The 25,614-nt window shown below is 39.0% G+C and overlaps 1 protein-coding gene across 2 annotated transcripts in view; it reads left to right on the forward strand.

Moving 5' to 3' along the window:
* The window catches only part of LOC126354257 (coiled-coil domain-containing protein 22 homolog), a 184,320-nt gene that overhangs the window by 105,795 nt on the left and 52,911 nt on the right, over window positions 1-25,614 (forward strand). For both annotated transcript variants that reach the window (XM_050003775.1, XM_050003774.1), the window contains exons 5-8: window positions 3,479-3,759; window positions 10,873-11,070; window positions 12,125-12,361; window positions 15,185-15,324. In XM_050003775.1, the coding sequence (XP_049859732.1) occupies window positions 3,479-3,759; window positions 10,873-11,070; window positions 12,125-12,361; window positions 15,185-15,324 (856 nt within the window). The remainder of the gene's footprint in view (window positions 1-3,478; window positions 3,760-10,872; window positions 11,071-12,124; window positions 12,362-15,184; window positions 15,325-25,614) is intronic.

Consider the following 25,614-nt stretch of genomic DNA (forward strand, 5'->3'; position numbering starts at 1 on the left):
TCCACAAAACAACTTCAGGGCACACCATTGTTGACGCAGTATTATCCTGGTCTGGTATGTGTTAATCAGCTGCTTTGACAGGGCCATGACTTCCTAAAATCATGCCCTGAAATGAGATGCATTCTGTCTGAAAATTTGCCCAACACACCTAGAATAGCTTTCCATCACCCACCCAATCTTCGCAATATTCTTGTCAGACTTTATGCTCCTTCAGCACTCATCTTCCTACCCTATGGCTCCTACCCCTGTGACTGTCCCCGCTGTAAGGCTTGCCCTATGCACTTATCACTGCCTATAACAGCCCTGTAACTGAAGAAACATATACTATCAAAGGGAGAGCCAACTGCGAAATGACATGTCATATGTTGTTGTTGTTGTGGTCTTCAGTCCTGAGACTGGTTTGATGCAGCTCTCCATGCTATTCTATCTTGTGCAAGCTTCTTCATCTCCCAGTACCTACTGCAACCTACATCCTTCTGAATCTGCTTAGTGTAGACATCTCTTGGTCTCCCTCTACGATTTTTACCCTCCACGCTGCCCTCCAATACTAAATTGGTGATCCCTTGATGCCTCAGAACATGTCCTACCAACTGATCCCTTCTTCTGTTCAAGTTGTGCCACAAACTTCTCTTCTCCCCAATCCTGTTCAATACTTCCTCATTAGTTATGTGATCTACCCATCTGATCTTCAGCATTCTTCTGTAGCACCACATTTCGAAAGCTTCTATTCTCTTCTTGTCCAAACTATTTATCGTCCATGTTTCACTTTCATACATGGCACACTCCATGCAAATACTTTCAGAAACGACTTCCTGACACTTGAATCTATACTTGATGTTAACAAATTCCTCTTCTTCAGAAACGCTTTCCTTGCCATTGCCAGTCCACATTTTATATCCTCTCTACTTCGACCATCATCAGTTATTTTGCTCCCCAAATAGCAAAACTCATTTACTACTTTAAGTGTCTCATTTCCTAATCTAATTCCCTCAGCATCACTCGTCTTAATTCGACTACATTCCATTATCCTCGTTTTGCTTTTGTTGATGTTCATCTTTTAACCTCCTTTCAAGACACTATCCATTCCGTTCAACTGCTCTTCCAAGTCCTTTGCTGTCTCTGACAGAATTACGATGTCATCGGCGAACCTCAAAGTTATTATTTCTTCTCCATGGACTTTAATACCTACTCTGAATTTTTCTTTTGTTTCCTTCACTGCTTGCTCAATATACAGATTGAATAACATCGGGGAGAGACTACAACCCTGCCTCACCCCCTTCCCAACCATTGCTTCCCTTGCATGTCCCTCGACTCTTATAACTGCCATCTGGTTTCTGCACAAATTGTAAATAGCCTTTTGCTCCCTGTATTTTACCCCTGCCACCTTCAGAATTTGAAAGAGAGTATTCCAGTCAACATTGTCAAAAGCTTTCTCTAAGTCTACAAATGCTAGAATTGTAGGTTTGCCCTTCCTTAATCTAGCTTCTAAGATAAGTCGTGGGGTTAGTATTGCCTCACGTGTTCCAACATTTCTATGGAATCCAATCTGATCTTCCCCGAGGTCGGCTTCTACCAGTTTTTCCATTCGTCTGTAAAGAATTCGCGTTAGTATTTTGCAGTTGTGACTTATTAAACTGATAGTTCGGTAAATTTCACATCTGTCAACACCTGCTTTCTTTGGGATTGGAATTATTATATTCTTCTTGAAGTCTGAGGGTATTTCGCCTGTCTCGTACATCTTGCTCACCAGGTGGTAGAGTTTTGTCATGACTGGCTCTCCCAAGGCCGTCAGTAGTTCCAATGGAATGTTGTCTACTCCGGGGGCCTTGTTTCGACTCAGGTCTTTCAGTGCTCTGTCAAACTCTTTACGCAGTATCATATCTCCCATTTCATCTTCATCTACATCCTCTTCCATTTCCATAATATTGTCCTCAAGTACATCGCCCTTGTATAGACCCTCTATATACTCCTTCCACCTTTCTGCTTTCCCTTCTTTGCTTAGAACTGGGTTTCCATCTGAGCCCTTGATGTTCATACAAGTGGTTCTCATATAATATAATATTAATTAAACACTGTTTGGCCTTCTATATCGGCATGACTGCCACTAAATTATCAATTACGATGAATGGGCATATACTGAGGGTGTATACTGGCAACTTGCAATATCCTGTTGCAGAGCATGCTCTACAACATGACATTTATGACCTTGGCACCTATTTCATCACACACGCCATCTTGATTCTTCCCCCAGACACTCCCTAGGTGGGAACTAGCCCAACAACATGTCCTTGGTTCTCACCACCCATCTGGCCTTAATTTATGTTAATTTCTTCCATCTTAGCATTTCTTCATTATAAGTACTCCATTTTAGTTTCTTACATCTTTCATTGTCTTTCCCCTCTATTTTTCACAACCCCCTTCCACCTCTGTTATGTACAATCCACTTAGCTTTTCACTCATATTAACTCATGCATCTTGTTTAAGCAGTAATCTCTGTCTGCATATTACCCTGTCTTGTACCTTTACATTCTCAGGTTGTCATATCTCGTCCAATGCAGTCCCCAACAATCAGTCTTTTCTTCTCATCCCGTACGGTAAGTCTCCCACAACCCCTTTTCATAGACCTCTCCAGTCCTTTTCCTTCACCCTTCTTCCTTACCCTGCAACTCTTCTGCCTGGAGGAGAAGCCACCAGCTTTGAAAGCTTGTCAATTAAAACGGTCTTTTATGTGTGTGTTCTGCTGCTGCTTGATGAGTAGATTTTTTTTTTCTATGTGTACACCACCTCGAGGATGTAATCAGAATTGAAAACTGGTGTGGGCTCAGAATTAATGTTTGGTATTCAAGTTTAGAAAAAGAAACTGTATTGGTTTAGTTGCTCATGGGCGGGGGGGGGGGGGGGGGGGGGGGGCATCTTAAAGGAGAAGGAACTAAGGCATTAAATGTCTGCTCATGGTAGCAACCCAGAACAGAACAGAACAGAGAGAATTTTTCATTTGCAGCACTGAGAGATTTGATTGGCAAGGCAGTGTCTTTGCTGCTGCTGATTTGGTCTATTCTGGCATGAACTGATCAGATGGTGTCCCATCAGCTAAAAGGCATTGGATGAAAAGGCAGCCTCTTTGTAAAATTTAAATAATTAAAATTACTTGTGTTTGGGGCCTTAGGGCACATTGTACACATGACAATTACCTGAGACCACTAATATTTGCCTCTGGCACTCCATTCAGTGAGGCCCATGGTGAAAATATTATTAAAAAAACCCATAAGTAAGTGAATGTGTGTGTGTGTGTGTGTGTGTGTGTGTGTGTGTGTGTTTTGTGTCAGAAATTTGAAATATTATAGATCCCCCCGCTCTAACTTCATATGGCTTGGCTTTCATGGCATGTTAGTTTGTTTTTAAGAGTATTTGTATTGCTCATTGGATGTATTCTTCATTCTTATTTATGTGTTCTATGGATTATCAATTAATTTTGCAGCATACCAAGAATACATAGCTCTTCATTTGCCATCATTTCCGGAGCAAGTTAATCCTGATGGACAGATTTTGCCTGCTTTAATTACTACTAACGCATTCTTACTGCACTGTCAGTGTGATGTGTTACCATCAGCGAGAAGCCTCAAGAAATGGCCTCAGCAATTTTCTGATTGCTTGCTTGATAGTGCAAGACAAAATTCTCATGCACCTGGTGTGGAGTCGGTACCACGAGCCCGAGCAGGACCCAAACCACCAGTGAAGCAAAAGCCAGCATTCTTACAGGTAACTTAATGTTATTATTTTAAAAATTACTCTGGGAAACTAAAATGTGAAACACATTATTGCAAAAAATGGGAAGTTCAGGTTGGAATCTCAGCAGCACAGTGTGTATCAAAAAGAATCCTCCAATTTGACACGTCTGTGTTCATGAAGCTAATAAGTATATACCATGAATTTTGCTTTTTGATGAACCAGACACTCCAAAAGTGGTTTTTTTCCCATCCCTACCTTTTAATAGGTGTTCAGGATGTCCCCCTTGAGATTCACACCATATGACAATGTGGTATTCAAATTGTTTTCACACTGCAGCAAGCAAGTCTTGAGTTACAACTTAACACAGCTGCTGTAATGCGATTTCTCAGTTCGTTTATTGTTGTCGGTAACAGAGGCACATAAACAGTCTTTTATAAACTCCCACAAGAAAAAATCACATACAGTCAGGTCCAGTGACCTTAGAGGCCAGTAACCAGTAATGTAAGGCCCCTATCATTTGGTCCAGTGCGACCAATCAATTCTTCAGTAAGCCTTTGATTTAAAAATTCCCGCACTTTCAGATGCCAGTGTGGCAGTGCCCCATCCTGTTGGTAAATGAAAAGTCTCCAAAGTCTCCAATTGTGGGAAAAGAAATTTCTCAAGTTTATAGAGGTATGTGCTTCCTGTAACAGTGTTTTTGACAAAGAAAAAAGGACCATACGCTTTCTCCTGTGAAACTGCACAAAAGAAAAATGGACCTTACGCTTCTTCTTGTGAAACTGTACAAAACACATTAAATTTTGACGAGTCCCTCTCATGTTGTACAACTTCATGTGGTTATTCCGTATCCCATATTCTCACATTATGATAGTTTCTCTTTCCATTTAAATGGAATGTTGCCTCATAATTAAACACTTAGCGTTGAAGAAAATTGCCCATCTCCATGTTGCTAAGAATGAAATTACAGAACTCAACGCATTGATGTTTGTCACCTTTATGAAAAGCTTGCAGTATCTGAATTTTGTATGGTTTTATGTGTAAACATCAACACAACACTTGGCAGACAGACATTGGGGGCATGTTGAGCTGTCGAGCTGCATGGCAGATGGATTTTTGCAGACTTCTTGTGAAACTATGGTGGTTGCATTCAATGTCTGTGTCAGACACTCGGGGATAGCCCGGTGATTTGCCTTTACACAAACAACCTGTTTCTCAGAATTGTTCATGCCATTGTGTAATGCTCTGTGCTGTAGGAGGCTCCACACCACACCTAGTACGAAAGTTGCGCTGAACAGTTATCACAGATCGGTAATGCGCAATACGTAGAACACAAAACGCTTTCTATTGTCTTGACACCATTTTTACTAGAAGTGAAGTGGGTGCACACTACTGCTACCTATTGGGAACCATGTAAAACTCTAGAGTGTGTTCTTTCCAACAGTACATTGTTCACACACACATCTCAAGTAACATAACAGTTATGATTTTTTAAAATCTGATGATACTTTTTGATACAACCTGTAATATGAAAATGACTGATTGTTACTTGGTGTAAAGATGACACATTGAGTTAACAGAAAGGAGCAACAAAAAGAGAGCTTTCAGTTAAAACCTTCTTTAGAAGATAGAACACACACACACACACACACACACACACACACACACACACACACACACACACATTCATACAAGGAAGTACACCTCACACATGCACAACCTTTATCTCTGGCAGCTCAATGTGTAAAAAGTCTTTTCATTATGCTCGTCTGCAACTTAACATGTCATCTTTATGTTGAGTAGCGATCTATCCTTTTCATAATATTGTTAAATATATTATTTTATATTTTACAGCCAAATAAATAAATTTAAAGAAGACATCTGTCAACCTAGAGACATGTTGAAAAGTAGTTTAAAGTGTGATGCAGCCACGACTGAGCAAACAATAGAAACAAAATAGTGTAAACTAACATGATATGTTTAGTCAGTAACAATATTTGAAACCACTAGATTATTTGTTGCTAGAATAAATTCTGTTGTAGTTTATTAAACTTAGGGTTAATCATTACACTCAGCCATTTGAGAATGAATCTAGTGCACCTTTTTGAATGACATTGCATTAATTGTACCGAAATCCTGTGTACAGGTGGCACAGTTTTTAATTTTTGTTTTCCCTGGTTCTGCTGGTAGACATTAGAAGACTTGGAACAAACAATATATCTGCATCTGTTGTCATCTGCCTTTGCAGTTAAAACACGTGTCAGAGTGCCTTTACAGTTGAAAAACACAGGGGATGGGGCAACCTGCAGTAACCTTTTTCAGTCTTTGTATTTTAAATTTAGGATTTTGGATGTAGCCATATATATCATTATGTACATCTGTTACTTTATAAAAGAAATTAAAATTTACTTTTGTGGAACATTTGAATGTTTGTTGTTGTGTGCTACTTCATAAACAATGGTAAGGACACTGTCCATGTAAGAACTCCACCAGCTATGGTCCGTCATGTGGCTGGGAGCAGCGGGAAGACAGGAAGAGCAACAGAGTTTGGTCCCATGTGTGGGAGGCACAAAGTTTGTCCACATGTTGCTTCAGTGTTAGTATGGTGCATTCAGCTTTGCCAATTGATTGTGAGTGGAATGGTACATTCATGACATGGTTGATGCCGGAGATGGTGGAAAACTACTCAAACTAGACAGCAACAAATTGAGGTCCATTGTCAGTCACAATCATTTCAGGCAATCCCTCTAGATTAATGATAATGCCTAGATTGTGGACTGAACTGTAGTAGAGTGCATGGGAACCATGAAGGAAAATTTGCTGACAGCGTCAACAACAGTGAGCCAACGCATATTCCAGTGATGTTCCACAAAATCGAAGTGCAAATGTTTGCTGAGACACTTGAGGGTTTGGGCCATTCAAAGAACTACTTAGGTGGTGCTGATTGATGTTCAGCACAGGCTTGGCATTAAGCAGTCAGATGTTCAGTTTGTGTGTCCAGGTCATTAAAAGTGCAATGACATCATGTCAACTGTTTGGTGCAAATAACACCTTAGTGATCGTGGTGTAGCGAACAAAGCATGAAAGGCTGGAGAACTTATGGAATCACAACACGTGGCTGGTCATTAACAGTGTGAAGCAAAATCAACCAAAATATTGGCAAACCACAGGGGCACAAATCTGTTGGGCTGAATGTGGCCAATAACTGCAGATTTAGTGCATTAGAATATTCATATCAGGATCTGCTGCTGTGACCTGTGCAATTTTCTGGTGATTAAGTGTAAAGCTGTGCAAAACATCTGCGCCTCATGCATTAGTGTAGCAACAAGAAGCAGAGGACTCATTGAATGCTGAATCTGGGCCAGTATTGAAAGAGAAAGAGCATCTGTGTTGGCATGCTAATAAGTGAGCCGATACACAATCTTATATTGGTAATATGATAAAAGAGCAGCCAACCCTTGCAACTTGTGGACTGCATAAGTTGCGACTGACTGAGAAGGGCTAAACAAAGATTGAAGAGGTTTGTGCTCAGACATCAAGTTAAATTTCTTGACAGAGAGATACTGGTGAAACTTAGTTACACCATATAAAATGGTGAGAGCCTCCATTTTAATTCAAGATTCGACTGTACAAAACCCTGATCCATCCTGTTGTTCATTATGGCTGCGCGACATGGAGTGTCCGGAAACAGGACTTCCATAAGCTCCTTGTTTTTGAGAGAAAAGTGCTTCAGAAAATCTTCGGTCTGGTTCTGGATGCAGATACAGGGGAATGAAGGATCAGATATAACCAAGAGCTTGAGGAACTATACCAGCAGCCCAACACAGCAGGAACTGTCAAAGCCAAACGAATGCAGTGGGCCGGCCATGTGGCCTGGATGTAGGATCACAGATGGCCTCGGAAGCTCCTGGATTTCACACCTACAGGAAAGAGACTGCCAGGGCGCCAGGGAGACCCAAGAAGGGATGGACTCCATGAAGATTTAAACGAAGTGTCAATAGATGTGAACGGATGGCAAATAGCAGCAATGGACAGACTACAGTGGAGGAGGAAACTTGTAGATGCATGTGGTCCACTGGGCCTGATCATGTAGTAGTAGTAGTATTAGTTTGATCAGCATCTTTGATGCAAAGGCAGTCAGCCTGTCAACAGAATGAAATTTGTGGCAAAACTGCACCAAAGCTGTAAGAGGAAGCATCCACAGCCAAGACCAGATGTTTGGCTGAATCAAAATGAACAAGTCCTCCATCAGTAAGCAAAGCATCTTTCAACTTCTGGGAAGCAGACTGACACACTTGCGACCAAACAAAAGGAACATTCTCCCTGATCAAGTCACTTGCGCTGCCTAGTCAGGCAAAGTATCACACCAACGTTTCGCTCTTCTACAGATTGGATGGTGGACAGAGGCGCTGGTAGTGAGACCCCCTTGTACGACTTCTGGGACATTTTATTTTTACTGTGATGTGCATGGCTTTAAGAATAAACAGAATGTATTGCATGAGCTTCTCTAACACAGACTGCAATTCTCACACATTGCATGTGGGTGGGAGGTCACAGATAGCAAGAAAATGTGATTGATAGGATGGACACTCTGGCTGAAATTGACATAGCCTAAGTACTCAAGTTCTGTCTCAAAAAACACACTTTTGCCTCTGTTACATTTGAGACCAGCTACAGTCAACACTTGAAACAGAGTATGAAGGTTGCTAATATGATCTTCAGGATTGCAACATGAGATGAAGACATCATCTAAATAATTCAAGCTAATATGAGCTTCTGCAGTCAGCTGCTCCAGAAAGTGCTGAAATACAGTGTGTGCAGAAGTGAGGCCAAATGGCAATCTCAAGAATTTGTAGAACCCAGATGAGTGTTAATGACAAAGACCTATTGCGACTGCTCATCGAGAGATATTTTCAAGTAAGCGTCACTGGATTCAAGTCAGTTTTGGAGAAATAACATCCAGCATCCAATTTATCCATCAATGCTTTCATTGTCTTGCAAAGCAGTAAGTTCCTGAGCCACTTATTCTGGAAGAGCATGAGGAACAGGATGCGCTCAGAAAGAACATGGCTGTGCAGCATTCTTAATTGTATCATTAGCAACAAAATTGTTAGCTCTCCTTAAACCCTCAGAAAGCAAACCCTGAAATTCTGCACATAACTTAGCAACACAGTCCCATGGATTGAAGGAAGTAACAGAAAGTACTTTGTCCTGAACGCTTAATCCAAACAAATCAAATTAGTCTAGACCAAAAATGTTAGCACTGTCTCAGAAGTATAAAGCACTGTAAATGTCACTGTCTTTGTCAGATTTAGGAAAGAATGCCTTGTGGCTATTAGACACTGTCAGTGTATGGCATGAGGAGCACACTTAGGTTTGCCGAGCAATGTGGTTGAGCAAAGTCACTGAAGCTCGAGTGTCAAATTGCAAATGGACTGATCCTCCAGCAATACTGTTCCCAAATTAGTCAGCTACATTGTGCATGATGTCATCACAAATCGTTGCATCACTAATATTTGCCACAGTGACGTTTGAATCTACATTATCGGGTAAGGCCTTTCAAATCAGTCATCCACCAACAATATGACTGTCTTTGTAGCTTTTTTTATGCATCCTAAAGATTTTGTCATAGGTAGCTGCCACTTGTGCTGTTATCTTCAAAATACTTTGTAAGTGCCTGTAAAAGTTTCTCATATTTTACATGTTCCAGGCATAAAGTGGGAAAGAGTTTGGTGCACAATCAGTAAGCAGTCACCCCTGCCATGAACCAAGAAATAAAAATGTTTGTAAATACCTTGTGTAAGATGCTCTGCAATATGCATATTAAAGTGTGCAAGGTATTCATGACAGTCTTCCTTCATCTCGCCAAATTGATGAAATGGCTGCATGTGGTGTGGGTTGCTGTTGGTTCCAGTGATGTATTTGAAGCCGTCTGTGCTGCCATGAAATGATTCATCACTTGAAGCAGTTGTGCCATTTGGTGACTCTAACCTAAGTTAGATCAGTGGCAGGCAGTACAGCAGGTGAATGGGGCATGGTAGTCATTTTGAATTAAGCAATGCATAAAGAAACGAAAAACAATACAAAACAGCACAGGGAGAAAAAAAAGAAGGATGCAAAAGTAGCAATGTCAGAAGAGTGCCACACATAGAAATGAAAACAACTCATCGCCAGGTTTGTTGTAAACCACTATGTATACAACGGTAAGGAAAGGTGAGCTACAGAGTGGTGCAGCAGCTGTAGGGAAGCTGGACAGGAGCAGAAATGAATAGTGAAACTGTAAATACAGTAAACGGAAGATTTACTTAACTTATAGCTTTCTCCCAGCATTGCGAAGAAACTTTACAAAAGAACAAACAGCAATGAGCTCCAGCTACTACAAGAAGCAATGAAATAGAATTGTGCAGTGTGAGGCTTCCACTACTAATACATGAGCAAACTATTGAAGGCTGACTAAGATATCACTGCGACTGCAACTGAAACTGAGACTGGGCCATGTAGCTGTGGCCGGCCATCCTATATCGCAGCAGCAGAAGGTGCTCAGAGTTCGAGCTGCTGTAGGCATGGCTCAGCGGGTGCACGTCAGTGGATCTGTCTGGTCCTTGGGCAACTGCTATCGGCGTCTGTTGGAAATGTACATTTCTGTTGCCAATTGTGAGACGACAGTGAGAGTGGTATCAATTATGATACCACATTTGTTCATGTGTTCTTCATTCTTCGTGTTGAGCACACTGCATTGTGGAGATAGTACTGACTTCCTTGTACTGTTTCTCCCCTTGAAACTTATGTCTTTTGCTCTCTGCCCTCTCCTCTAAAATCAGCAAAGGGAACGCGCGTGGACTCCGCAGTCAACTGCACAAATTTGAAAATGTGTATCATTATTCATATCTGTTAAAATTCCAGAGAAGAAATTCTTTATTCTTCAGACTCACAATTATTGTTCAATATCTGGTTTACAATGTTGAGTATATGACATTTATGTGCTTTTATTCTAATTTTAAAAAATGTTGAAAAAGTATTTGTTTCAAATCATACATTATTCTTAACAGTCAAGTATTGTTTTTGTATGATGAAAATTTCATTCTAATAACATATTTGCAGATTCAGTTATTGGGTTATTATATATTAGTTTGAATTTATTAACAGAAAACATCACAGAAAGAGGCTAAAAATGAGGTAATTCCAGCAGAAATAATTGCAGCTGAAAGAACAGTACCAATTCCAGAACCAAGAAAAACACAACAGCAACTGATTGAGGAAGGTCGTAAAGAAACTGAAGAGCTCTGTCGTCATATAGAAGAATTAGAACTAGATATTCAAAGTTTGAATGCTAAACTTGCCCAGGTAATTCTTCTGAAATGTAATTAGTCGTAGTTGTGCTACTGCTTATGTTGTGTGTTGCCAAGGCTAATTTTATATGTGAAGTTATTGTGCACAAATTTTAGTACGATTGATATTGAGAAAAGTACTTCAATTATTTGAAAGGTGGTACTATTACAGTACCAAAATCATCAAAAGCAACTCTCTTTTCGTCTCAGTCTGTTCTTCCCTTATTTCAGATGTATTTAAATGCCTGTATACCACTTCCAAATTATTATTTTTTCACGTTCCATTGTTGAGTTCCTATTGTCATGTTTTTATGTTCCATTGTTGATTTCCTTTCTTCTTCTGTCCTATGTTCTTTCATTAATGTTACTTCTTAGATGGCTCCCATACTTAAGCCACGAATAATCTCTCTTGACCTCCCCCCCCCCCCCCCCCCCCTTCCCTTCAGTTGAGGGAAAAACTGAATTTGACATCTAATAATTAACTTTCTTCATGACTTTTTTTGCTGAAGCCTTGGTTTTTTCATTGTCTTTATCTCTGAGCTACAATTGTTTTTTAATGATTTAGTTTGAATAATATAAGTGTAAGAGTCAAAAGCTTACATTCTTACATTGTAAGGTTGAACTTGTGTTGAAGCCTTCTGAGAGTTCTGTGAAAGAATTAGAAATTAGCATTGACAATAATTTACTTGAACAAACTACATAACTTCATCGTTGGTTGTATGAGGACTGTGGAGCAAGTAAGTCCTGTAGCTCTGTAGTGTGTGGAGGAGTGGTGATAGCAAAACGATTTCAGCATAGCTGTGTCGCCTGTCTCTGTTAGTCTGGCACTGTTGCAGAAATTATTGAACTTTTATGTATGCTACAACTGTAAATCAAACTAGCATCTGTCATTGAAAATCCCACAAGTGTGAATTGTATATTATAATTAGTTTCCTCTGTGTGAAAAACATGAATGCTGTAGACATTTCTGTCTAATGCATGCTTAGTGGTTGTTACTCATAAGTGTTATGTATCACATCAGTGTAATTTTTGTTGAAAAACAATTTATGACTTACAATAATATGTTGTAGATTTCAGGAGAAACTGTGGCAGAAGACCGAACACTTCAGGAACAGAAAGATCGTTTGGCTGTCAAACAACGGACTTACGAGCTACTGCCTGAAGCAGATGAAAATCTTGCAAAACTTCAATCTCTGGTTGAAAACAGTGCTCAGAGGCTTGTAGGACTAGCAGCTCAGTGGGAGAAGCATCGTGCACCACTTCTTGCCAGATATCGTGAACTCAGGCACAGAAACTCCAGCCGTGCAGTAAGTACATATAATGACAACTAAATATGTCATCTTCATTGTTACTCTTGTAGAATTGTTAGGGTACTGCAATATTGACTTAAGAAGTTTTTAGATTACAGACCCAGAATGTGGTATCTCACTTATTAAGCTTGGAAGTTATTGCTTGTGAATTTTGGCATTATAGATTTTGTTCACATGGTGTGCCTTTAAGGCATTTCACTGCTTACAAATTATATTTTCTTTCATCATAAACTTTGTAGATGGTAATACTTGCATCAGAGAATTGTGTAAACGATGAAGTTTAGTGAACAACAGGAAATAAAAAGAATGGGAGCAGCCTTTGAAACACACACGCACTATTCAATTTTTAGCTTGAAAAAGGATTTTTCTGAAAGCTAGGTTTCATTATTTTCCTGTTTGGTGAGTTGCTATCTTTACTACTAAATTATTTACATTCTGCCAGAGCATTTCATACCATATAAAATTTATAAAGGTAACCCTGGAGGAGAACTGGTATTTTCAGACACACAAATGGGTAAACAGTTTTATCATAAGAATGTAAAGTGCTCACATATCCATCTTTTGGCCAGTTTACAGCACTCTTTATCATACCATAATGAGGTTCTGACTTTTGAGTGAATGTGCATTTTGAATCAGTTTATTCAACAATGGAAAGTCCAGGATAAATGTAACAATAGTATGAAAAGGATAATTGCTACTCATCATATAGTGGAGATGCTGAGTTGTAGATAGGCACAACGAAAAGACTGTCAGAAAGTGAGCTTTCAACCAGCAAGGCCTTCACCGGAAATAGACAACCTGCAAGTGTGGCACCCCCCGCCCCCCCTGCCAAACGCCCCCCCCCCCCCCCTCAGACACCCCCCCCCCTCCCACACACACACACTTAAGACTGTTTATGAATGGTTTGCAAAATTTCATCGAGGTTGTGCTTCTGTGAAACAATTTTGTGAAGGCCAACCAATCTTCATTATTCCCAGTATGAGGATCAGTATGTGATCCAAGAGTTTACCCATAGAGACATGCTTAAGTGCATTGAAGACTGGAGTATATTCTGTTTTAAGCATACATTTAGCTATGAAAGAGAGAGTCTTCCTTGTCGATTCTGTACAGTTTGACCAAAGATCACAAACAGGTTTGTCAACTGGTGCACAGTAAAGCTCATTAGATTTTAGTCAACTGATTGTGGTGTTCCACAGTGAACCAATACAATAAAAGTGTTTTGTTCGTGAAGCAGTTCAATGAAAATGACTTTCTCTTTACACATGGGATGTGTCTTGACTACAGCGAACCAATACAATGAAAGTGTTTTGTTGGTGAAGCAGTTCAATGAAAATGACTTTCTCTTTACACATGGGATGTGTCATGACCACAGCGAACCAATACAATAAAATTGTTTTGTTGGTGAAGCAGTTCAATGAAAATGACTTTCGTATTACACATGGGATGTGTCTTGACCACTGATTTAAAGGATCAGAGAACAATTGCACAGGGAAGAATCAAAATTTTACTTGCCGTAAGTCATTGATAAAATACAGAAAAACATAAAAAAACATGGCATCATTCTTCTATGCAACAATGCAAGCTGTCACACAACATGTCAAATAATGGATTATTTTGTAGAGAAACACATTGAATTAATGTCTCATTGCCTGTATTTACCAGGTTTATTTTCAAATGACTTCGTTTTGTTCCCTTGCATCAACACACGAAATACTTATCCAGTGATTTCATAGCCTCAATAAATTCTTGAGTACTTTCAAAAAAATGTTTTGAGCTTCAACATCAGCATGGAAAAAGTCCACAATTTGTTTGAATGAGTGCAAAGGTTTATAAAATATTAAAGGCACACATTCTGAGAAACAGTAAAACTGTTTGTTCCAAAAAATAGTTTCCTTTTATTGTCTTTGTAAAAACTTGAAAAGCAGCCTTCGCAAGACTTAAAAGCTTAGTCAATCAACCATTCATTCCCAGTTCTATTCAGGTTTGACTGCATCTAGTGTTAAGCCAATTTATTAATACTATCAACCCACAGAAGCAAAATGCATGTTTTTTTTTCCTTTTACTAAAATATCACATCTGTACATCTTTGTTCTCCAAATGTGCTATGCCAACAGTGGTGAACCATTCCTCTCTTAATGAGCGGAAGGTGTTGTCAAAGCATATGTAGCTCGACTTTGCGCAACAGACCTTTCGTAAACTGCTCCTAATATACACTGCACAGTCATGTAATATTTACCAAGAAGAATGTATGCTGCATTCAGTCATAAACCTGCTTGTACCCTTTCCCAGTCCTATGGCCCTATCCTTATCCCCTCCTCTCTCCACTTGCTTCATTGACTTTGTTACTCCAAGTCTTGTATTTTATGTACTTTTTGTCATCACTCTGTTCTTCCTGGGTTGTCCCTGCAACTTACTCATTTATCGTCTTGTTGCACGATTTTCTTAGCAGTTTTCTGGAATCTTGCAGACCTCACTTCGTGCTAAGAGGCCTTTTTATGTGCATAACTACCATTTGTCGTTGCTGTCTGTGTATGCCATTGTGCACTTTGTTGTATTTCAGGACCCAGGAGGGACAATTTGTGTGACAGTCTAATTAGTCCCCCCCCCCCTCCCCCCTCCTCCCATGAGAGATGAATTTGAATATATCATACTATTAGGAATAATTTTGTATTCACTTTGTTTCTTTGCTATACAGCTACCTATGTAAAATATGTGCTGAGCATTTGAATGAACAGCCAAAATTTATTGTAAATATGCTATAATCAAAAATGGCATCAGAATAAATTTTTGATTAGTATCGAATGATTAATCTGTTTTCAGTCAGAAAGCCAGAAACAAGCAGATGCCATTCGAATACTGCGAGAAAAGATGCGTGAACTTACCGACGAGGTTCACAGTAAAGAAGAACTTCATACACAGTTACTTGCAGACTACGAGAAGGTGTCAAAGGATACAAACACGTGAGAAACTTTTATGCTTTCAAGAGTTGATTGTCAGTTGGTATTGCACTTATTTAACAACACAGTTTAAATACATGCTTCAGCAGACTGTTATTAATGATATTGCATTCTGTAATTAGAATTGAATGGGCATACATTTTCATTCATCGTTAATGTTCAAAGATAAAAATGATGAATTTTCATAGTGGAAGACATGAGCTGTGATCCGTTTTTAGAAAAAGGGGGGGGGGGATACGGGTGAATCCTTTCTAGGAGTACAAATTACTGACTCTTCTTACTTCATTTAGCTACAACTAAGGTGGCTGGCTTCACATTATACTACCAAGGTTTGTTAATATTAGTTTTGAGGTGATAAGATTTGATGCAAGTTTCCTTCTGTCAGATATAATGTGTGATTTATAGAGGGAGGCAATTCTGATATCTCTCCTCAAACAAGGAAAGGCCTGAACATATCCCAGTAGTTACTGGTGTGTTGCTGTAACAAGATGTATGGAAAAGACCTTGGAACAAATGGTCAAACATTGTTTGATCTGGATATGAGAGATCACGCAGTTCCTTACTCGCTCTTAGTGTGGATTGCGGAGATGTTGATCCACTGTCGACAACCTAACGCTGCTGAAGGTGGCTATCTAGCGGACTTTCCAAAATAGACATCATTTATCAGGACTCTTTTGACATCAGTAACGTGCAAGACGCTACTGGGAGGTACATTATTCTCTGACAGCTCCACCAATGGGGCTTCTATGGCCACCTCACCATATTAATTTGATCTTTCGTATCTCAATTCTTTCTTATATACCAAATTGGTGACATGATGTCAAATAGTTTTGAGCAGAAGATTGGTGTTCCCCAAGGAATTGTCTTTGTCATAACCATAAACAACATAATGTCTGCAATAAGGGATCCTGTGAAAGCTCTTTATTTGTTGATGATGATTTTGCAGTTTTCTGTTCCTCCAACAATGTAACAGTGGCTCATCAGTTGCAACTGACAGTGAAGAGGTTGGAGGGGTGGGCTACAAAGACACATTTTACAGTTTACTCCCGATGAGTGAGTGAGTGAGTGAGTGAGTGAGTGTGTGTGTGTGTGTGTGTGTGTGTGTGTGTGTGTGAGCACCCACGAGTGCGTGCTGTGCACGTGTTCCTTTGAATTGTTCTTATTTTATTGCTTATGATCTACATCTACATCTACATACATAGTCCGCAATCCACCATAAGGTGCATGGCAGAGGATTCCTCGTACCACAACTAGCATCTTCTCTCCCTGTTCCACTCCCAAACAGAACGAGGGGAAAAATGACTGCCTATATGCCTCTGTACGAGCCCTAATTTCCCTTATCTTTGTGGTCTTTCCGCGAAATGTAAGTTAGCGGCAGTAAAATTGTACTGCAGTCAGCCTCAAATCCTGATTCTCTAAATTTCCTCAGTAGCGATCCACAAAAAGAATGCCTCCTTTCCTCAAGAGAATCCCACTCGAGTTCCTGAAGCATTTCCATAATACTCGCGTGATGATCAAACCTACCAGTAACAAACCTAGCAGCCTGCTTCTATGTCCTCCCTCAATCCTGATAGGGATCCCAAACACCAGCAGTACTCAAGAATAGGTCGTATTAGTGTTTTATAAGCGGTCTCCTTTACAGATGAACCACATCTTCCCAAAATTCTACCAATGAACCGAAGACGACTATCCGCCTTCCCCACAACTGCAATTACATGCTTGTCCCATTTCATTTCATTCTGCAATGTTACGCCCAAATATTTAATCAACGTGACTGTGTCAAGTGCTACACTACTAACGGAGTATTCAAACATTACAGGATTCTTTTTCCTATTCATCTGCATTAATTTACATTTATCTATATGTACATCATTCTGCACTTTAAAAGACTTTGTGAGGTTTTAGGGCCTCATTTTTTATTCCATACCTCCAAGATTGCCACACCTGCATTATCTGAAAACGAGGACCCAGAAAGTGCTTCATATCTTAAAAGTACGTTAGCCACAGGTCTTGTGGGACAGACAGGACAAATCTGCTCCAGTTTTATAGGGATTTAATGAGACAGCAGCTAGAACATGGGTGTGTGATATACAGATCAGTGATGGGTTAAGGAAAGGCAAACCTACGTTTACAGCATATGTAGAGTTAGAGAAAGTTTTTGACATTGTCGATTGGAATACTGTCTTTGAAAATTTGAAGGTAGCAGGGTTGAAGTACAGGGAGCGAAAGGCTATTTACAATTTGTACAGAAACCAGACAGCAGTTATAAGAGTTCAGGGGCATGAAAATGAAGCAGTGGTTGAGAAGGAGGTGAGACAGGGTTGTATGTTGTTCAATCTGTACATTGAGCAAGCAGTAAAGGAAACACAAGAAAAATTTGGAATAGGAATTAAGTCCAGGGAGAAGAAATAAAAACTTTGAGGATTGCCAATGACATTGTAATTCTGTCAGAGGCAGCAAAAGACTTGGAAGAGCAGTTGAAGGGAATGGACAGTGTCTTGAAAGGAGGATATAAAATTAGTATCAACAAAATCAAAAAAAGGCTAACGGAATGTAATAGATGATGCTGAGGGAATTAGCTTAGGAAACTAGCTACTTAAAATAGTAAATGAATTTTTGCTATTTGTGCAGCAAAATAACTGATATTGGCTAAAGTAGAGGTGATATTTGATGTAAAATGTATACAGATAATGGCAAGAAAAGCGTTTCTTCTGAAGAAGAAAAATTTGTTAACACTGAATATAGATTTAAATGTTATGAAGTCTTTTCTGGAAGTATTTGAATGAAATGTAGCCATGTGTGGAAATGAAACATGCACACTAAACAATTTAAACAAGAAGAGAATAGAAGCTTTTAAAATGTAGTGCTACAGAAGAATGCTGATGGTTAGGTGGGTAGATAGCCTAATTCACAAGGAGGCACTGTCTAGAATTGGCAAGAAAACTCATGGACATCAAAGTATCAACAATTTAGTATTTGAGGGATGTGTGGGGGATAAAAATCATAGTTGTTGTTGTTGTTGTTGTTGTGGTCTTCAGTCCTGAGACTGGCTTGATGCAGCTCTCCATGCTACTCTATCCTGTGCAAGCTTCTTCATCTCCAAGTAACTACTGCAACCTACATCCTTCTGAATCTGCTTAGTCTCCAAGTAACTACTGCAACCTACATCGCTCTGAATCTGCTTAGTCTATTCATCTCTTGGTCGCCCTCTACGATTTTTACCCTCCACGCTGCCCTCCAATGCTAAATTTTTGATCCCTTGATGCCACAGAACATGTCCTACTAATCGGTCCATTATTCTTATCAAGTTCTGCCACAAACTCCTCCCCAGACCTATTCAATACCTCCTCATTAGTTATGGGATCTACCCATCTAACCTTCAGCATTCTTCTGTAGCACCACATTTCAAAAGCTTCTATTCTCTTCTTGTCCAAACTATTTATTGTCCATGTTTCACTTTCATACGTGGCTACACTTCATACAAGAACTTTCAGAAATGACTTCCTGACACTTAAATCTATACTCGATGTTAACAAATTTCTTTTCTTCAGAAACGCTTTCCTTGCCATTGCCAGTCTACATTTTATATCCTCTCTACTTCGACCATCATCAGTTATTTTGCTCCCCAAATATCAAAACTCATTTACTACTTTAAGTGTCTCATTTCCTAATCTAATTCCCTCAGCATCACCTGACTTAAGTCGAATACATTCCATTATCCTCGTTTTGTTTTTGTTAATGTTAATCTTATATCCTCCTTTCAAGACACTGTCCATTCCGTTCAACTGCTCTTCCAAGTCCTTTGCTGCCTCTGAAAGAATCACAATTTCATCGGCTAACCTCAAAGTTTTTAATTCTTCTCCATGGATTTTAATACCTACTCTGAATTTTTCTTTTGTTTCCTTTATTGCTTGCTCAATATACAGATTGAATAACATTGGGGAAAGGCTACAATCGTGTCTCACTCCCTTCCCAACCACTGCTTCCCTTTCATATCCCTCGACTCATATGACTGCCATCTGCTTTCTGTACAAATTGTAAATAGCCTTTCGCTCCCTGCATTTTACCCCTGCCACCTTTAGAATTTGAAAGAGAGTATTCCAGTCAACATTGTCAAAAGCTTTCTCTAAGTCTACAAATGCTAGAAACATAGGTTTGCCTTTCCTTAATCTTTCTTCTAAGATAAGGCATAAGGTCAGTATTGCCCCAAGTGTTCCAACATTTCTATGGAATCCAAACTGATCTTCCCCGAGGTCGGCTTCTACCAGTTTTTCCATTCGTCTGTAAAGAATTCGCGTTAGTATTTTGCAGCTGTGACTTATTAAACTGATAGTTCGGTAAATTTCACATCTGTCGACACCTGCTTTCTTTGAGATTGGAATTATTATATAATTCTTGAAGTCTGAGGGTATTTCACCTGTCTTGTACATCTTGCTCAGTCAGTAGTTCTAATGGAATGTTGTCTACTCCCGAGGCCTTGTTTCGTCTCAGGTCTTTCAGTGCTCTGTCAAACTCTTCACGCAGTATTGTATCTCCCATTTCATCTTCATCTACATCCTCTTCCATTTCTGTAATATTGTTCTCAAACACATTGCCCTTGTATAGAGTCTCTATATATTCCTTCCACCTTTCTGCTTTCCCTTCTTTGCTGAGAACTGGCTTTCCATCTGAGCTCTTAATATTCATACAAGTGGTTATCTTTTCTCTAAAGGTCTCTTTAATTTCCTGTAGGCAATATCTATCTTTCCTTTAGTGAGACAAGCCTCTACATCCTTACATTTGTCCTCTATCCATCCCTGCTTAGCCATTTTGCACTTCCTGTCAATCTCATTTTTGAGTCGTTTGTATTCCTTTTTGCCTGCTTCATTTACTGCATTTTTATATTTTCTCCTTTCATCAATTAAATTCAAATTTCTTCTGTTACTCAAGGATTTCTACTAGCCCTCGTCTTTTTACCTACTTGATCGTCTGCTGCCTTCACTACTTCATCCGTCAGAGCTATCCATTCTTCTTCTACTGTATTTCTTTCCCCCATTCCTGTCAATTGTTCCCTTATGCTGTCCCTCAAACTCTCTACAACCTCTGGTTTAGTCAGTTTATCAAGGTCCCATCTCCTTAAATTCCCACCTTTTTGCTGTTTCTTCAGTTTTAATGTACTGTTCATAACCAATAGATTGTGGTCAGAGTCCAAATCTGCCCCTGGAAATGTCTTACAATTTAAAACCTGGTTCGTAAATCTCTTGTCTTACCATTATATAAATCTATCTGATACCTTTCAGTATCTCCAGGGTTCTTCCATGTACACGACCTTCTTTCATGATTCTTGAACCAAGTGTTAACTATGATTAAGTTATGCTCTGTGCAAAATTCTACCAGACGGCTTCCTCTTTCATTTCATACCCCCAATCCATATTCACCTACTATGTTTCCTTCTCTCCCTTTTCCTACTCTCGAATTCCAGCCACCCATGTCGGGAGACCAATAGATGAATACAGTAAGTAGATTGAGAAGGATGTAGGTTGCTGTAGTTATTCGGAGATGAAGAACCTCACACAGAGTATTTTAAGATGGAGAGCTACATGAAACCAGTTTCTCGGACTGAAGACTGCAGTAGCAGCAGCAACAACACGGCCTTTTTTTCCTGCATAATAGTTTAACATATGCAGATACATTAGTAATCCTATACAGGTAAATGTGATTCACAAACAAAATCTATGCCAGATTTTTACAGCCAGAGACATTCTGCACCTCAATACTGGAAAAGATAAAAAGAAATATTTTTGAATTAATGTTTCTTAAATATCTTAGCCAAAAATGTAATGATTCTTTTATCTTCAATGCCCACACTGTGATGCCTGCTAGTATGTGCCCGCAGTTCACACGTTACACAGCCTATGGTAGACCATTCCTGGCTCGTGCAGTGCTGCCCAAGCGTACAGCATGGTCGTGGTCCACGCACACACCTGCCACCACAGTAAAGTAGTAACACCTGGCTGGCGTACCCATGTCAGATAGCTGCATGGCGGTACTTACACCATTTGCGCTGCATCACAGCATCATAGACTTATTGGTGGTGGCATATTCCTATACTGCCACAGCTTTATAAATGCACACAGCACCTCATTCAGCCATCTTGTGTTATACTTCCCTGTTGTGGATATCTTGATCCCATATCATTCAGTTTACCCTGATCTGGATTATCAACTCTGGATGGAACTAGACTATTCAAGGACTTCAGGGTACTCAAGCCATCAGGTTCATCCACGGGCTTTGTTGATCATTATCCCAATGGCAACATTAACTCAGTTATCAAAGTGTTGTATTATTATGTTTTTTCTTCTCCATCAGTAGTGAAACAAACCTCATTAATTACTCACGCCTTCCGTTATTTGTTGTTCCACCATTCACGTATACAGCAGTAATCACACTAGATTTCTTTTCTCAAGATTTTTATGACTGACTTCCACTTCCCTTTCTTACCCTCTTTCTTCTACTTTCATAATTTCTGCACCCTCAGGCGTATCATGGACCAGTTTTGCTGGCTTTAAGTAATTTTTTTCGAGTGCTTTCTTCAGTTTAGCTAAATCTTGAGAGATAAGATCATCTCGTACCTTCTTAGCCCCCCCCCCCCCCCCCCCCCCTGTTCTTACAGAGCCACTGTCTCATTCAGTTGATTTTTTTCATGTCATTCATTCATTTAATCTCCTTTTCAAGATGAATTTGGTTTTGTTTTTCTTGCTTTTTTTCTAATTCGTTTTCATTCCATTTAACTTTCTTCCTTATAAGGAGTATAGGTTGCATGTGTTTGCTGTCCACAGGTAATGAGCCGTGAGTCAGTGGGCACAGAAAAAAAAAAAAAAATGGGTATTGTTCCTAAGCATCCCTCAGTCAAAATGCTCTTTAAATTTAAAATCTTTTAAGCATAATCACATTGACTTCTCCTTATGTGTGCTTCAAAATGGAATCTCTTCTCTCCATCTATATTTCCATGGGACAGTATGAAAGAAACCTTAACAAGTTTTGAAACTTTTAGTACTTTAACTCTGTGAAGAATGAGTCTGTTTTTGAGATGCGCTGCTGCCAGTAATTATCGATATCTTTGTTTTCTAAAGTTTAATCCTCTTTTACAGATTGTACAACTTTCCACACGTCTGACAAGTAATCTTGCCGGACATCGAACAGTATTATTTCTGCAACCATTAACATGGCATTGTAGCTTGTGCTCTTAATTCGTTCTTTCGTAGTCTAAAAATGTAAAACTTTTCAGTGCTGCTCTTGATAAGCACGTCATTTTCATCACACATTTGCGAGTGGCAATGTAATATTTTTGGCCCTTCTTTAGAAGCCACGACTTGTCATATTCTTCCCATTTACTAAGCTCTTTGGTTACTTGCTCACTAACACCTAATTGTTCAAGAGGAAGCAGATTAACCAATGTAACAAGTTCCATTTGAAGAACTTCAGAAATACTCAGAATTTCTGTTTACAACTTATGTATCAATGTTGTTTGGCTTTGTAAAAATCGTGTGTACTTACTGAATAGTTCAGCACACGAAATTGCGAAATGAAGTTCTGATATCATTGAATTTTTTTTAGTGTGTTCACAGTGGCATTGTAGGATTGGGACTGAACACTAGTAGAGTTCTTTTGTGGAGGTGTGTGCTTAAAACAGTAATATTGAATACCATTCCATTATTGCAAAATCCTGTTGGCTGAAGGTCCTAAAGTAAGGCACTTAGTGGTGTGGAATATTAGACTGAATTCTTTCATATTCTTCCCAGCAAATAGGCCAAACATCAAAATAATGGTAAATATTGACCAGAAACTGAGATGCTTCTTCACCTACACATTATGAAGTCTTTTTGTGGGCTTTATGAATTGCAAGAATGTTGCAGGTTCCGACATTTATAAGTTTGTCTACCCCGAGTCTCCTGGACGTCACTATTTAAAAGGCTAAACACTTTTTTATTGACATTAAGTATGTCTGATCCGAGTGTAATGCATTTATTTAGGGATAAGTTGGCTTCAGAAAGTGCTTCACATAATTTCTGATGTAACTTTCAATCATCTTAAGCGAAGTGTTGTTATGCAACACTTATTCTCTGACCAAAATGCAATAGTCATTTGTAATTCTTTTTTGTCTTTAACATTGGTAGTTTCATCATTACTGAATGTGTAGTATGATGAACATGGTTTTTCTAATTTATATTCTACAAGAAACGGTGTAAATGCATCAATTATTAGGTACCTCATTTTTTTGTCAAAAGTGCAGAATGTTCAGGAAGACTATCAGGGAGCATCAACTTAAAAAGCCACGTATATCATTTGAATTTGACAAATCCGTAGAGTAATTGGGAATCACTGGTTTTATTGTCCAAACATATTCAACAATGGTAGAACTATCATTGGTACTTAAAATCTGTACTGTTGACACATTTTTCAAATGTGAAGGTTACGTCTGAATGGAAACTTATAAATGTAACTGAACTATCTGGCTTTTCAAACCATTCACTACAGAATTTACGTTTCCACATTTCAAAAAGTTGCTTTTCAAAACAGGACAGTGTGTCACAGCAGCGATATTACCACAGAAAAATTAGAAATTGGAATAAAACTGGAAACAATTGTAGTAAAGGAATATTTAACACTAATAATAGTTGCACAAATTACAGAAACTCTCAAAAATAAAAGGGGAAATCTGTCTCAAAATTCAGAAACCTTTCACGTTAGATTTTACGTACATTCTTCTTTGGGGCAGTCCAGAAAGTTAAGTGAATGAACATGAATATAGAAACTTGGAAACAAAACTATTTTCTTCCTAAAAGAGCAAAAAAAGGTGACTAGTGGTGAGAAGGGTGACTGACTGATCACCCTGCATTTGGAATCTGCATTAAAAAATAATAATAAATAAAAATGTACTGAATTGCTTGACCCGGGGCAAGTACAGACCCAAATCCAGGGTTGGAAGTGATTGCCACATTGGTTACTGCAGAAGCCCTGACTAATTTTAGATTTAGTACGGGCTGCATTCCTGCAAATGTTTTTAACACAACATTTTCTGACATTTTAAATGAACACCACATCTATATAGCTGTATCCGTGGCCGGGGTGTTTTCCTCTGATAGCGTCCTGAAGATCCAGTTACTCAGGGTGAGAATGGGGGAGTGTGTGTGTGTGTGTGTGTGTGTGTGTGTGTGTGTGTGTGTGTGTAGCTTTATATCAGTTGCTTCTTATGCCTTTCATCAATTTTTCAACATGTTAATCATTTTCATTTCTGCTTATTTTTGTAAGGGCACTAATAACCTCGCTGTTAAATGCTCCCTAAACAACAAACTGTAAGACGCAAACATTTGATATAAATATTGTGTATTGAAACACCATGTTGAAACTGAATGAATTTTCACATTTTTTTAAAAAGTAAACCTGTATTCCATTAATCAAAATTGTAATTAAGTATTTTATGCCTACTTCCAAGAAGAATGTCATTGCTACCTGTGAATTTTGATGGTGGTGATTGTCATGGTGATGGAGCAGGACAAGGAAGAGGAGGAAAAAAGAGGCAACCAATTGCTGCAGATGAATGATGGTTGGCACTTAGGCACACTCGACAGATCAGGAAATTTCGTGAACTGTTAATGGCACAGAACAGAAATTATTTCGTACACACAGTCAAAAGTTATTTTGATGAACAGAAATATAAGTTACAAATGTGATAGAGTCATGAAGTAACTTGTGACTGCAGAGCTCTACCATGTTCATAAATGTGGAACACTTCTATTTATATTCATCAAAACAACGTGAAATGGCCTTCAAATTGTTAGCGAGAACATTGCGGAGTGCATGAGATTCCTAAAATTCAAAATAAATATCTGCATTGGGATAGATTTCAGAACAGAAGAGGTGTCAAGCTGAAGACAGGTCCATAGAAGAGGACAATTACTGGCTATCCTTACAGGATATAAGTAATTCTTCAGAGGACAATGGACAAGTTTTGAGTTTGGCTGGATAGCACTCTGTCAGTAGAGCATTTGCTCTCATATATCATACGACGAGTTTTTGAATACCACCCTCATAGGCAACAATTGCAGAAAGCATACTTCTAAACTCTTGAGGTAACTTGTCACATAATGTCAAAATTGTAATGTTTTTGTTCTCTGCCTCATTTTCATCAACTTTCTGCACCAAATCATAGTTCATGACTGAAGGGTGCCCACTTTAGTCCACATCATGCACATTGAAATGGTCATTTTTAAAAGCTGTCACACATTTCCATAAGATCCCATTGCCTGTGAA

This window comes from Schistocerca gregaria, chromosome 3 (assembly GCF_023897955.1).
Source record: "Schistocerca gregaria isolate iqSchGreg1 chromosome 3, iqSchGreg1.2, whole genome shotgun sequence".
Classification (NCBI taxonomy): domain Eukaryota; kingdom Metazoa; phylum Arthropoda; class Insecta; order Orthoptera; family Acrididae; genus Schistocerca; species Schistocerca gregaria.